We start from the raw sequence: 12,927 nt of genomic DNA, 5'->3' as shown, positions 1-12,927 counted from the left end.
TTTAGCGGCTGACGGCCCAGGCGACCGCTTCATCATTGGAGAGTCCCAAGCTGGAGAGCAGGTCCGCGCCCACGTTGACACTTAGACACACATGCTTTCTCTGGCTCACAAAAAAAAGACCCCCTCACACATACGCGCACACACACACAGCCTGTATATGAAAATAAAGTACTTCACTTTTGTCCTTCACCTCACGCCTTGACCAGCTGTAATTGCACACCAGTGTGTTCCCTTAGCAGGTGATAAAAAGCCCTTCGCCCCAAAGCAGGGCTAGAAAGTGCTGCCAGACTATAAAACAGATTAGACCTCTGAGACAAGAGTAGGCTACAGAGATTTATTGACTACCTCGACCTCTCGTCTTGAACAAAATCAGCACACATGCAAACATGTACTCTATTCACACCTTCATATCCTTTTTTTTTTTACATTCAGTTTTATCGTGTTTTTACTTTAATTTGATCACTGTTTCTGCTCAAAGCTGTCTTCAGTTTGTGAGATGCTTTTTGGGAAATTTTGGGACAGAATCTGTAAGTTACTTCAGTAGTAGGCAATATACAATTTCACTTTACTCCATTTTACTTTGGCTCTAAGGTGAAATGAGCCACCCTATAAAATGCATTTAAAAAGTTGAAATTGTGCCTTCTTTGTCATTTGATTTGAACTTTAATTTTTTTGTCCCGTCTGTGTCTCTGTGCAGCCCACCCACACAGTGATGCCTGGCCAGGTGATGAGGGTGACGACGGGTGCCCCTATCCCATGCGGGGCCGACGCTGTAGTCCAGGTGGAAGACACCGAGCTGCTCCGCGAGTCTGAAGACGTAAGTTTGACTTCTGGTCTTTCATGAACAGGCAGGGAGGGATATGTCAGAATCAGGGTTGTGGTCATCACAGCCCAACCATAAGTTTACAGTAACCTTTGACTCACATTTACTACATAGAGTCTACACCAACAACATAGCAACTGACAATGGATTCTGGTTGTTTTTAAATGTCACTGAGAGTAAGTTTAGCCCAGAGATGAGCAGAAAACATTTGCATTTTGGTCGACTGTAGTCCAAGTAAAACTGTATCTGTTCACTTTGATGGATCTGACAGCTGGTTCGTCTTTCAGGGCACAGAGGAGCTGGAGGTACGAATCCTAGTACAGGCTCGTCCAGGGCAGGACATCAGGTTAGTGTCGTATTGGATCACCATTTTATTCACCAAATAGATTTGGTCGATCATGTCAGTCACCCACCCACCTTTTAGTTAAGTTAACCTTTAATTACATGGTATTCAGTAGGGAACGTACACATTTTACACAGTGCATTTTTCAACATTCTTCCCTTTCTCTCTCCTCCGAACCATCCTCTCTGCTGTCCCACCACAGGCCCATCGGTCATGACATTAAGCGTGGGGAGTGTGTGCTTGCAAAGGGCACCCACATGGGCCCGTCTGAGATTGGTCTCCTGGCTACTGTGGGAGTCACAGAGGTGGAGGTCCAGAAATTCCCTGTGGTGGCCGTCATGTCCACAGGAAATGAGGTGAGGGGTTAAGAAAAACTATCATGTTTTTATCAAAAAGTATTATTATTATACACACCATTGTATCTGTATTCGCCAAAAAGGTTCAGCCTCAGTTGCTGAAGGTAACGACATTGTGCTGTCTTTTACGACAGCGTACCTCGTTTATATTTATGCACAATCAACATTGTTTGCTTTGACTGCGGATACCAGAACAACATTCAGAGTTGAATGCGCGCTCAGCCGCTTCATGTGTGCTTTCAGTTGTGAGGAATGTGTTTATCTGTGACCAGGTGGTTTCTTGTTTACGCTGGGATCAGATTTGTGCATTTTCTGTGTGACTGACGTGCAGTTTAGGATTTCATGAGGTGTGTAACCTTCATGGAGATCCTCAGCAGACTCTAGATACCCGTAACACCTTGTTCTCAGCGCTGTGCAGATATGTCTAAATTGTATAAATCAGCCGTGAGTCACCTACTCCATGGCCACATTCCAAAACTATGAAGTGATATATTGTCCTCATCTCCCCTCCTTTGGTCGAGTCTGATGAAATAGAGGATTAGATATGGTTCCTTTGTCCTGCAGCAATGTTAATTTGACCATCTAGATTTTGGATACATTCTCTGTATGTAATGCATTTTCCCAAGTCCCAGATGACAAAAAATTGAAATGTCTGTGCAGAGCTGGTGTTTACAACTTAATCTAACTAGAGGTAGGGAGGCAAACTCACTATGAACCTGCTAAATTAAATGTATGGTGTTGCTTTCCCTTGTATTGACAAGACCTGCAAATAATTGATTTAGCAAGTTGTTCTTCGTTTGGTCTGAAAGTAAGGCTACAACTAATGATTATTTTCATTATCTATAATCTCTTGATTATTTTTTCAATTAACGCATTGGTCATTGAGTCAATTAAATGTCACAAAATATCAAAAAATGTCCAAGTTCCCAGAGCCCAAGTTGACATCTTCAAATTGCTTGTCAGTTCAAAATCCAAAGATATTGAGTTTTCAGTGATATAAAACAGAATAAAGAAGCAAATACTCACATTCAAAAACCTACAACCAGAGAATGAAGAGCATTTTTGCTTGATAAATAATTTAAACAATTAATCGATTGTCAAAATGTAATATATGGTAATAATATGATAGTAAACAAAGGATGTTCACCAACAAGGCTCTTAACCCCCTTCTCTTCCACCTGAATAATCATTTATTTGCCCACCAGACTTGCTGCCACCCAAAGAGATGCTGAGAATATTTTATGAATAATATTTAAGCCAGATCGTGTTTTTTACTTTCACTGACTTAAGAAAGGATGGCTGTTGAATCTATAATGAGTGTTTCTAATGTTTCATTTCTCCCCGTGTGTCGTGGCAGCTGCTGAACCCAGAAGACGACCTCCATCCTGGGAAGATCAGGGACAGCAATCGTTCCACCCTGCTGGCCACTATCCAGGAGCACGGCTACCCCACCATCAACCTGGGCATCGTGGGAGACAAGTACGCCTTTGTGTTTAATCTCTGAACATTTGCACGCTTGTTACACCTCCAATATAATGTTCATCATCTTACTACACTTCCTCCAAACTCAAGATTTTCCTGCATTATTTCTTCTCCTGTGAGTTGGTGGTTAACGTGTGTGTGTGTGTGTGTGTGTGTGTGTGTGTGTGCCTCACAGCCCCGATGACCTTCTCAACGCTCTGAATGAAGGCATCAGCCGTGCTGATGTCATCATCACCTCAGGAGGAGTGTCCATGGGGGAGAAGGTATGATGGCAGAACAGAAAGCGCACTCGTCCAATCATTCACTGACACCTTGTGGTAGAGGGGGGAACGACAGCCTTTGTTTTAGAGTAAATGACTCACAGACGGTGTTGGTCTGAGTTAACTTATTCATGAGATTGATATTATAGTAATAATTCAGTGCCAAATATTTAAAAACAAAGTACGGATTTTTATTTTTTAATCTAAGTTATTCTATTCATCTCCAGTGTCCAGTGATTCTCCATGGCATTCTTTAAAATGTATTGGTTGGTAAATGTTTGTTTGTAATTTTAATATCTTTTTTTAGGACTACCTTAAGCAGGTGCTGGATATTGATCTTCATGCTCAGATCCATTTTGGTCGTGTTTTTATGAAACCAGGGTAAGAAAATGAGTCCGCTTTAATCCCATGCAGCTTCTCACAACACAGTTATAAAGTTCACCGAAAATTGAAATAGAACGGGGTTAAAGTCAACAAGATAATCAGTTTAAATATCAGATGTACATTTAAAGTAGTGTTGCATAAAACCGGCAAACATGCTAAATGCTTTTTTTTTTTTTTTTTAAAGTGTTCTGTGAAGTGATTTACAATGTGAAATCAAAATCAACTCATGTTGTGTTTCTTTCTCAGTCTCCCGACAACATTTGCCACCTTGGACATGGACGGTGCTCGCAAACTAATCTTTGCCCTCCCAGGTAGTGTGTGAAGTTGAGAGAAAGAGTGATTCACTCCGCTGTCTCTGAAGAGATGTTACTCATATATTTTTCTCTCTCCTCTCTCTTCTCGCTCCCCTCTCTCGGTCCGTCCGTCTGTCCTAGGAAACCCCGTGTCCGCTGTTGTCACCTGTAATCTTTTTGTCATCCCTGCCTTGAGGAAGATGCAGGGAATTTTGGACCCTAGGCCCACCATCATTAAAGCGAGGGTAGGATGCACAGGGCAACCAGAGCAACCTGACTCTCTGGCCAAGACACACAAAGTCAAACTTCATCATCTGTTGAGGCACTGGTGGACACAAAAAGTGTTTTTTCTGTTTAATGACCAGACACAAGGTCTCCACTGTGGAGTTAGGTGATAATCACAGTCATTGTTTTGGTGATGCAAACAGTTTTTATCAAAGTTGTTTTGTCTCTGTCTCAAACAAGTCAAAAAAAAGGTAGAAAGACCAGTCCCTATTTTCAAAAAGATCCTTTCTCTTCCCATATGTGAACATGTGAGTGTAGATGCAACAAACTGCGGCCGATAGGAAATATAAAACATAGGAATATTTACAATTATGTTTGTACTGAAGTTCCAGGGTGTATCATTGCAGTCCATTGCATCTTAACTCATGATTTAATACTATTTTCATCATCCTCTTGATACATATTTATGACCACCGTGTTTTGCTTTGACTTGGCAGAGGAACCAATCACGGCCCACACTGACCTGAAGGCCTTCTCCCTGGTCATGAATATTCATAATTGTAGAGCAAGAAAAATCATAATAATATCATACACACTGAACAGCCGCAGCTCGTGTCCCCAACTAGCATCATCAAGTAAGAGGTCTGGTCCCCTGCCATCATGTGTGCTATCCAGGGAGCTAGGCCACATAAATTTCTGTTATAAAGCAGTTAGAAATCAACTTGAATGCATTACTGCCACTTAGTGGTGGGACTGATGGCCTGAAAGCACAGATGTAGCCAGATAATTTCCTTCAGCAGATGGTATCAGACCCAGGTCAAATATTATTCTGGAAAAAACCTTTACCAATAAAAGTGGTAAAAGTTTCCACTGCTTTCTGTTTGACTTCTTGCCTTGTAGAAGATATATAAAGTTTTATAATGTACAAAAGTATTTGGCAGAATTTGTGTGGGCAGATAACTTTTTTACCAAAGTTGATTATATTTTGGTCCAGATCTGGGATTTTTGTACCTTTGTTTTTGCCGTAACTATTGTGCTGCATTCATGTGCTGGAAGAAAAGTCTGATATTCAAGACTTCCTTGAGGACACATGCTGAAAAAAAATCAACTGTTACTGAGTCCAAAGCTTTGAGGGGATTTCTGGCACAACTTCACCTATTTCCAAGGTGCGCAGAGAAGCGAAAAAAGTCTGAAGAGACCAAAACTCCAGTATAACTAGTAGTATAAAGAACAACTTTACTGTGAGACAAACAGGTTTGGCCTTCATCAGGGTCATGAGTCCAAAGCTTTACCAGCCGGTGGGCAGAAGTTTGTTACAGTCAACCTGCACTGGACCAAGAAACCTATAGTTACTTTAGCCTTGGTAGCTGCCAGAATAGTGGGGTTTGCTACATCAGACAATAAAATGAATGTCAGGATTCTAGGAAATGATCTGTAAGCCAATTTAGTACATGTTTCTACACTGTATGAAATTTCTCCATGCACACATCCATCTTGTATTACAAGCGTGAAGCTAACTTTATGAATCACAGACAAATATCCACAGTGATGAAGATAACTTGTTGACATACATTATTATAATTTACGTTGTGTGTTTTTTCTCTAGTTGTCTTGCGATGTGAAGTTGGACCCTCGCCCTGAATACCACCGCTGCATTCTGACATGGCATCACCAGGAGCCTCTGCCGTGGGCACAGAGCACAGGTACCAGAATCAAAGCCACTTCCAAACAACACTGTGAAGGATTCTGTATGACAGCCACGTATCTGAATTAGCCTCTAACTGTGCACTGTTTGATTGCATCATTTCTTAATGAATTGCTCCCTGTCAAGCAAGGAATCCAAGGTAAAAAGAAACATGAATTTAGCTAGATAGAATAATTTTAGACACAGTTTTTCACGTCTATAAGTCCATAAAATCCTCAAAATAAACACATTCACTGAACTACAGCTACTTCATATAAACATGTGCCTCACACTTTTTTCCATGCAAATACGTGATGTAATATTTGGGGCATTTTAAAGTTTAATATTAGCCAGAAAAGAAAGAGAGAAAGGCTTTGTTAAAAGCCTTACCTCAGGGCATAATGGTTTGAAACGCAGACCAGTTGCAACCTCAGAGGGTCTTTGTCAGGGCAGAAATAATAAAGTAGATTGATTACACTTGTTACTCTGTATAGACACACTGGAAATAAACCTTATTCCATTCTACAACACCTCATGTTCCCTGCCTTTACTGCATCTGACACTGATTAGAGCACTTGGCCTCTGTAGCCAGTTTGACAATGAAAAATAAGATTACTAATAAGTCAAACTGCAAAATGTAATAGAATTTGGGAGCATTTTAATCATGTTAAGCTTCATTATGATGGGATGAAACATAGAAATCCAAAGAAAATTCCCTATTTCCTTCCTGGGTTAGATTGTGATTTAGTTTTGTCCCCTCTGCCTCCCCCTCCTCTCTGCTGCAGGGAACCAGGTGAGCAGCAGGCTGATGAGCATGCGCAGTGCTAACGGGCTCCTGATGCTACCTCCGAAAACAGAGCAATACGTGGAGCTGCACAAGGGCGAGGTGGTTGACGTCATGGTCATCGGCCGGCTATGATGTCATCACCGAGGGACGGAGCGTCGGCGTCATATAGCGAGGGTTGGAATGGGTGGTTCACGGTGCATGTCCACATATCATTGACTATTCTGTAATATGCAACGGCACAGCTAGTTTTTATTGATTTGGATAACGTTGAGGTATAGTCAACATCTTGATCACAACCTAGATACATATGAAAAAATTAATTTAAAAAGATTATAGTATTTCAAACAAAGAAAATATAACTTTTAATGAAAAAATCTAATTATAAAAAGAGATTTATTCTGTAATATATTATTATGATTATTCTTATTATTATTATCATTATTCTTCTTATTATCATTATTATATTAAGGCAACTTCGTTCCTTTCATTGCAATTGCTTTGTGTGTTCAATGCTAGACCTTATCTATAGCAGTAGCATTTTAATAGACAGCTGTAGGTGCCTGCCAGGACAAAAAAAGAAAATTATTATTTTCTCATCTTTAGTGGAAAAAAATAATCTGTTTTTTGAAAATGAAGAAAACATTGAGGAAGACTCCAGATTTCCCATGGTGCTCAGCTAAGAGGAAGAGGGAGCACATCAAGACCACTTCCTCTTTTGAGCGCCCATCAAGGTGACACTTCTGTTTTTCTCTCATTAGTATGCATCATAATGGCTTCACAAAGAGCTTTGCTTGTTGTTTATCTTGTGAGTCTTGTTTATGTGCGCAGTGCCAAATGCCTGGGCAGGGAAGAGGTGATGTTGGGATGGGAGGTGTGGGGGCACACCCCAGTCTGCCCAGACCCTGAAGCTTCCTTATATTCACGGTGACCGGGTGTAAACTCTGCCCCAACCCCCCCCTAACCCCCTCCCCCAGGGGCGAGCTGAACCTGGGAAAAATAATCTTTTATTTGATCAACTATTTAAGAAAAAAAAGACAGAAAAGAAACAGCTTCTTTAAGTGCTGACAGCCTTTTTAACCAACTTCACAAAAAATGTACAGAAAAAATAAGAACCATATTGTACAGATATATGTGACCAGCACTCCTAAGGAAATTATTAAGCAATGAGGAGACATTGAACAACGCTGTACTATAACATTTTCTGTAATGATATGAAACTGATGAAAGAGACAAAGATAATAAAAATCCTTGATCATTATGTAAAAAAAAAGTTCTCGTTGGGTTTCCTTTTTTAATAAAATATATCTAAAGAAAAAATAGTGATTTTCTTCTTTGGTACTAAAAGTTTAGTAGGTGGTAGCCTGAAGGTTAGAGAAGTGCATGAATTTTGAATGAATGAGTAATGGTCTTGCCTCCCTATCGCCAGGGTCCATGAGCAAAGCACCCCAGTGGATACAGTTCCTAAATGTGAATGTGTTTAACTGCATTAATATGAAGGTTCTCAGAAAGAAAACATTTACACATTTTTACAAGCATTTATACAAGACTTTTATGTAAAAATCCCTCCTTAGCAGTGGTGGAAAGTAACTAAAATCTTACTTGTGCACTGTAATGAATACAATTTTGAGGTACTTATACTTTACTTGAATATTTCATTTTGAATATATATTTCTGCTACTTTATACTTTTAGTTCTCTACATTTCAGTTTGACTTTTTACTCCACTACATTTATTTGATAGCTATAGTTACCAGGTACTCTTCAGATTAAGGTTTTATATATAAAGCATATCATATACTTATAAAAAAAATTTTTTTTTTTGGCTTGTGACACCTTATATAAAAAGCAGTACTTAGTCTGGACCCTTTGTCATATTTCAGATGTCTATGAGTTGTTAGCAGTTCCACCAAAGGGTCTTCTCACATGGTTTCATTTAAATAACGGTTTGAAGTGCAAAGAGGTAAAATCATCCATTATTTCACAAAAAAGCAGAGATTAGCAAAAATGGACATAAATTTGTGTAGCAGAGCTTTTGTTTTTTCTTCTGGCCCCTCCCATTTGTCACCTCATGACCCCTCATATTTATCTTGTGGCCCTTTGGAGGAGACCCGACCCCTAAGTTGAGAACCACTGGTATATAAAGTAGTTAAAACTAGCCTCATCTCGACCAGCTACAACAGTAAAATGCTGCTTACACATTCATGCATCAATATAAACAATCTAATTATGTCATATATAACAATATGTCATTTTTAATTTTTCTTTGATATTTTAGGTACATTTTTGCTGATAATACTTTTACTGAAGTAAAGTATCTGAGTACCTCATCCACCACTGCTCCTTAGATAAATAAAGAAAAAACAGCTGCATTGGAATAATTGGAATAGAATGCAAAGAAAAGGGGGTTTTAACTGTCTCTCTTTTCCGAAAGGTAAGTATTTCAGAATCGGGAACTGGCAGGAGAGAGCCTAATGAGGAAAAGAGGTTAAGCACAGAGGTGTCAGAAAGGATTAACTTAATAAAAAGTACAGCAGGAAAAAAAAGGCAGCTTCAGGCTTTGGTGTAGATATTTCTGAGGCTGCGTGAGATTAGACAGTTTCTGTTCTGCTCTGCAAGGTTAAATGACAGAAGATCCCATTAGTTTGTGATGATTAATAGCACTGTGACATGAATTCATCTGTGTGAATGTGTGAAAAATGTGTGGAATGTAAGGGGATCAGTATGAAGGTGAATGTAGAAAATAACGGCAAATTCTTCACACCCTCAAGTGCAATAAGTGTGTGTTTAATTATTAGAGGTTACACTGACTGATTTACCATGCATTTTATGTTTGAGTTGCTCCATGAGTTGCTAATTTTACAAGAGATACTTCAATTTCTTGAGGTCATCGGGATAAAAAAAAAAGAAAAAGTAAATGGCCGATCATTTAGGGTCTGCATACATGAGAAGGTCAAATTAAAGGTCAGTTGTTTTTTGGAGATACAGTATAAATTACAGGTGCTGTATATTCACTAAGTTGACAAATCTGCATGTTGTGTGTGATAATTTGTAAAGAAAAACACTAACTTCTATTGTAGCAATACTTACTATTAGCTAGTGGTGGTAACTAAGTACATATACTCATGTACTGTTCTTACTGTAATTTTTTTGTTTGTGTTTTAGTAAATAAAGAAAGTACGCTGTCATGTGTACCTTTTAAAATGTTATGATGACATTCAAAGAATTTTGTTGTATCATATGTATTGTATCATACTTTTTTAAGTGCTGGCTGCAATATGGGATATGTGGTCATTACGTGTCTGGCAGAGAGGGGGCGCTGTAAAGCCGCAGTGTTGCCAGGGAGACGACTCAAAACACAAAAGCAATGGCCACAAGTGTCCCGACTGTGCCTGGACAAAACTCACTGCAGCGGCTGAACGCGGTCCTGTGAAGACCGGGGGCGACCTTATGCTATTCCTTACCGTCCGTGAGTGAATAAAACACACATTTTCAAAGCGTTGGATTATAAAGGAATAACCGCTTTTTACCCAAACCCATTCAGCTCGCTATCTTTAAAGTGGTAAGTACACGCAGTCGATTACGGGACAGTTACCGTTAAGCTACGCAGTTAGCGGAACCAGGCTGCTAAGCTAGTTAAGTTCCTTGCTATTGTTACGTTCAATGAGTTCAGTTTTACACAGTAAAATTAAGAACAGTGTGTTTATAAATGTGTGTATGAAGTCTGTTGTTGCCGCTGTGCATGAATGTGCTACACCATTGCCCTTTGGTAAAGTTGCTCAAAATAGGTAATTATTTCTAAACAACAGGAAAGACTCCGTGGCTGTAATTCCTCTGGTGACTTGTTGAAATGAGTCTACTTTATCTTAACGTCACCTCAAGCTAAGCCAGAAACCACAGAACCATGACTAATGTATGAGAATATTTTCCATTTTCACCCTCTGGTTTGCATGAAGTTAATTACAGCCAAAGATCTGGTGGTGGAGGTTAAACCCACGGAAACTCAGTTCATCCATCACTGTGACTTTCAGTGACTAACGTTAATTTTATGATAACAAATTCAAAATGGAGAGTAGTTTAACACATTACAACTACTCTTGGATCTGTAACAAGTTTGAGCAAATTCTAAAGTGGATTTTTGATTTATTTACTTTTGGTAAGAATTACAGATTAGCCTACAGTCATGCTGTTGTGACACAAACAGGAGAATGCTCCATGTTTAGTTGGGATTAGAGTTGGGAGGAAATCACTTCTTAGGGCACATGTAAGAAACTTACATGTTACCACATTGAGGGACATCACAAATGTGCAGTGTTTGTCAATAGTCTTTATATAAGATATTGTTATATTAAGTCATGCCCCTGTCACAGTTAACTATAGTAACTGTTAGACAGAGTCTTTGATAAGTATGTTGAAACCTAACACTGTAGTCTCTGTGAGGAAGTATTCTGAACTCAAGGTTCACAGCATTTTCCAGGTCTTTCAACCATATCACATGGCCCTCTTCAGCATGCATACCGCTGGAGTTCTACTATCTCTCCTAACTGTTCGTGTTGCCTTGTTTGTTTATGTTTGGTGGGTGTGTGCACTTCCATTCATACCCATTCTTCTATCCAGTTCCCTCTGTCCCTTCCCAGCATCCCCCCCAGTGCTGTTGTGGCCACTGGGCTAGAGTAAGGCATGAGATCCAAGGCTTAATTAAGCCCACAGGAACAGATGGCCTGCTGGCAGCCTCTGCTGTTTGTCAGCCGTACACCGCCACTCTAAACGTAGCTAAATGCTTCCACAGGGGAGGGGTTTGGGAGCTTGGACCAAGAGCTGGGGGGGGGGGGGGATAGACCTGCCAGACGTAATTAGCAGTGGGAAGTAGGTAGAGGAGGGGGAGGGCTCCCATGAGGTAGTAGGTGGCATGTTTGTTTGATTGACTATATGACATGAGCCTCAAAGGTAGCTTTCATTGACAAAGCCATGTTTATCCTTTTGGTACTTGAGTGGTTTCCTCTGTGCACACAAACAGGTGTCTTTAACTGGTTAGTAGGAATGAGGGCAGTTTAACTTGTAAGTTATTATCTTTTTCACAAGTCTGGTTCCAGGAAATATGCATGCATGTATGTAGTATGTGTCAAGCCTGCAATGTATTTAAGCCATAGCAGGTTGGGAGAAAGAGAGCCCTACCTAAGCCACTGCATGGTATTTAAGCAGAGGCTAATGTCATTATGTGAACGATGAAGACAAGCTTGGGGCTTTCTAGATGTAGAGAACACTTTCACTCCTTACCCTGTGAGGAATTACTGTTTTTGCACAATGATTTTCTGTATAAAATATAGATTGAGTTTTTTTTACAAACTAAACTAACATAAACTCAAAGTGAACATCTCCTCGTCATACTACCAAATTTGCTAATCCAGATTAATGCACTAGCACCTTTAAAATAGATTATAATCCACATCAATTACAGCAATGGCAGATCAGGTAGTAGTAGTTGTGTGTAAGGCAATATATTTATTTCGGCATCTGTACACAGGCAGATGGATATTTTGATTAAACCGTTCATGAGGACGGGGCAGTTGGGGACAGGTGTACTCAAGCAAGTGGCTGGATGAGGCTGAACTGAAGGGATTTCAGGTGACTGAGGCCAGAGAGCTTTCCATGTAAAGAGTTTAATGGTGTGATGGATGAGAGGAGGAAGGAGCAAATGTTGGCCCTGATCAACAGGCAGCCAGCCGGAAGGAAGAAAAACATTTATTTGTAAAATACATTAAAATCTATGGAGAGATTAAAGAACATGTTGAGGAATTGTGTCATCAAGGCTACTGAAGGAGCACAGATTGAATATGAGGTTAACATGGCTGAACATATTACTTAGTTACCACTGTTGAACTAATCAATTAAGCTGATCTTTATTGCTCCACTGGAGGAGAATTCACATGTTACAGCAGCACAAGAAATGTAAAAAATACCATTTAAACAAAAGGTATATAGATTATCGTACCTTAGACTATATAAATCAATAGTGCACTTATTTGTGCAGTTATATATATGCAAAAGTAATGAGTTGTATAGTTCATATTGTGGTAAATTGACATTGGCATGAGACTCTGCAGCTATGATAATAATAGCCTTTTGTAGATAAAATTATCAAATAAAGTACATATTTTGCAAATAAAATAACCCCAGACTCACCCTTCGCTGCCTCTTAAGTATAACAAAAAAGGGAATGTGTTAACAACCAAGGCTCTAGAGTTCTCCAGTATCTGTAGTATCATCAGCTAAGCTATCGATTACTCTGTCAGA

The 12,927-nt window shown here is 39.6% G+C and overlaps 1 protein-coding gene across 2 annotated transcripts in view; it reads left to right on the top strand.

Annotated features, from left to right (window-relative positions):
• Positions 1–6,816, top strand: part of gphnb (gephyrin b) — an 89,310-nt gene extending 82,494 nt beyond the window's left edge. For both annotated transcript variants that reach the window (XM_070925392.1, XM_070925391.1), the window contains 11 exons: positions 6–61; positions 698–817; positions 1,111–1,169; positions 1,369–1,522; positions 2,880–3,001; positions 3,180–3,267; positions 3,572–3,645; positions 3,895–3,959; positions 4,083–4,186; positions 5,773–5,869; positions 6,636–6,816. In XM_070925392.1, coding sequence (XP_070781493.1) covers positions 6–61; positions 698–817; positions 1,111–1,169; positions 1,369–1,522; positions 2,880–3,001; positions 3,180–3,267; positions 3,572–3,645; positions 3,895–3,959; positions 4,083–4,186; positions 5,773–5,869; positions 6,636–6,769 — 1,073 coding nt within the window. In that variant the 3' untranslated portion in view covers positions 6,770–6,816. The remainder of the gene's footprint in view (positions 1–5; positions 62–697; positions 818–1,110; positions 1,170–1,368; positions 1,523–2,879; positions 3,002–3,179; positions 3,268–3,571; positions 3,646–3,894; positions 3,960–4,082; positions 4,187–5,772; positions 5,870–6,635) is intronic.
• The last annotated feature ends 6,111 nt before the right edge of the window (positions 6,817–12,927 follow it).

The sequence above is a fragment of the Enoplosus armatus genome, chromosome 19, assembly GCF_043641665.1.
Source record: "Enoplosus armatus isolate fEnoArm2 chromosome 19, fEnoArm2.hap1, whole genome shotgun sequence".
In the NCBI taxonomy this organism is placed as follows: domain Eukaryota; kingdom Metazoa; phylum Chordata; class Actinopteri; order Centrarchiformes; family Enoplosidae; genus Enoplosus; species Enoplosus armatus.
Note: the sequence above shows the minus strand (reverse complement) of the source record. Positions and strands in the feature narration are given on the sequence as shown.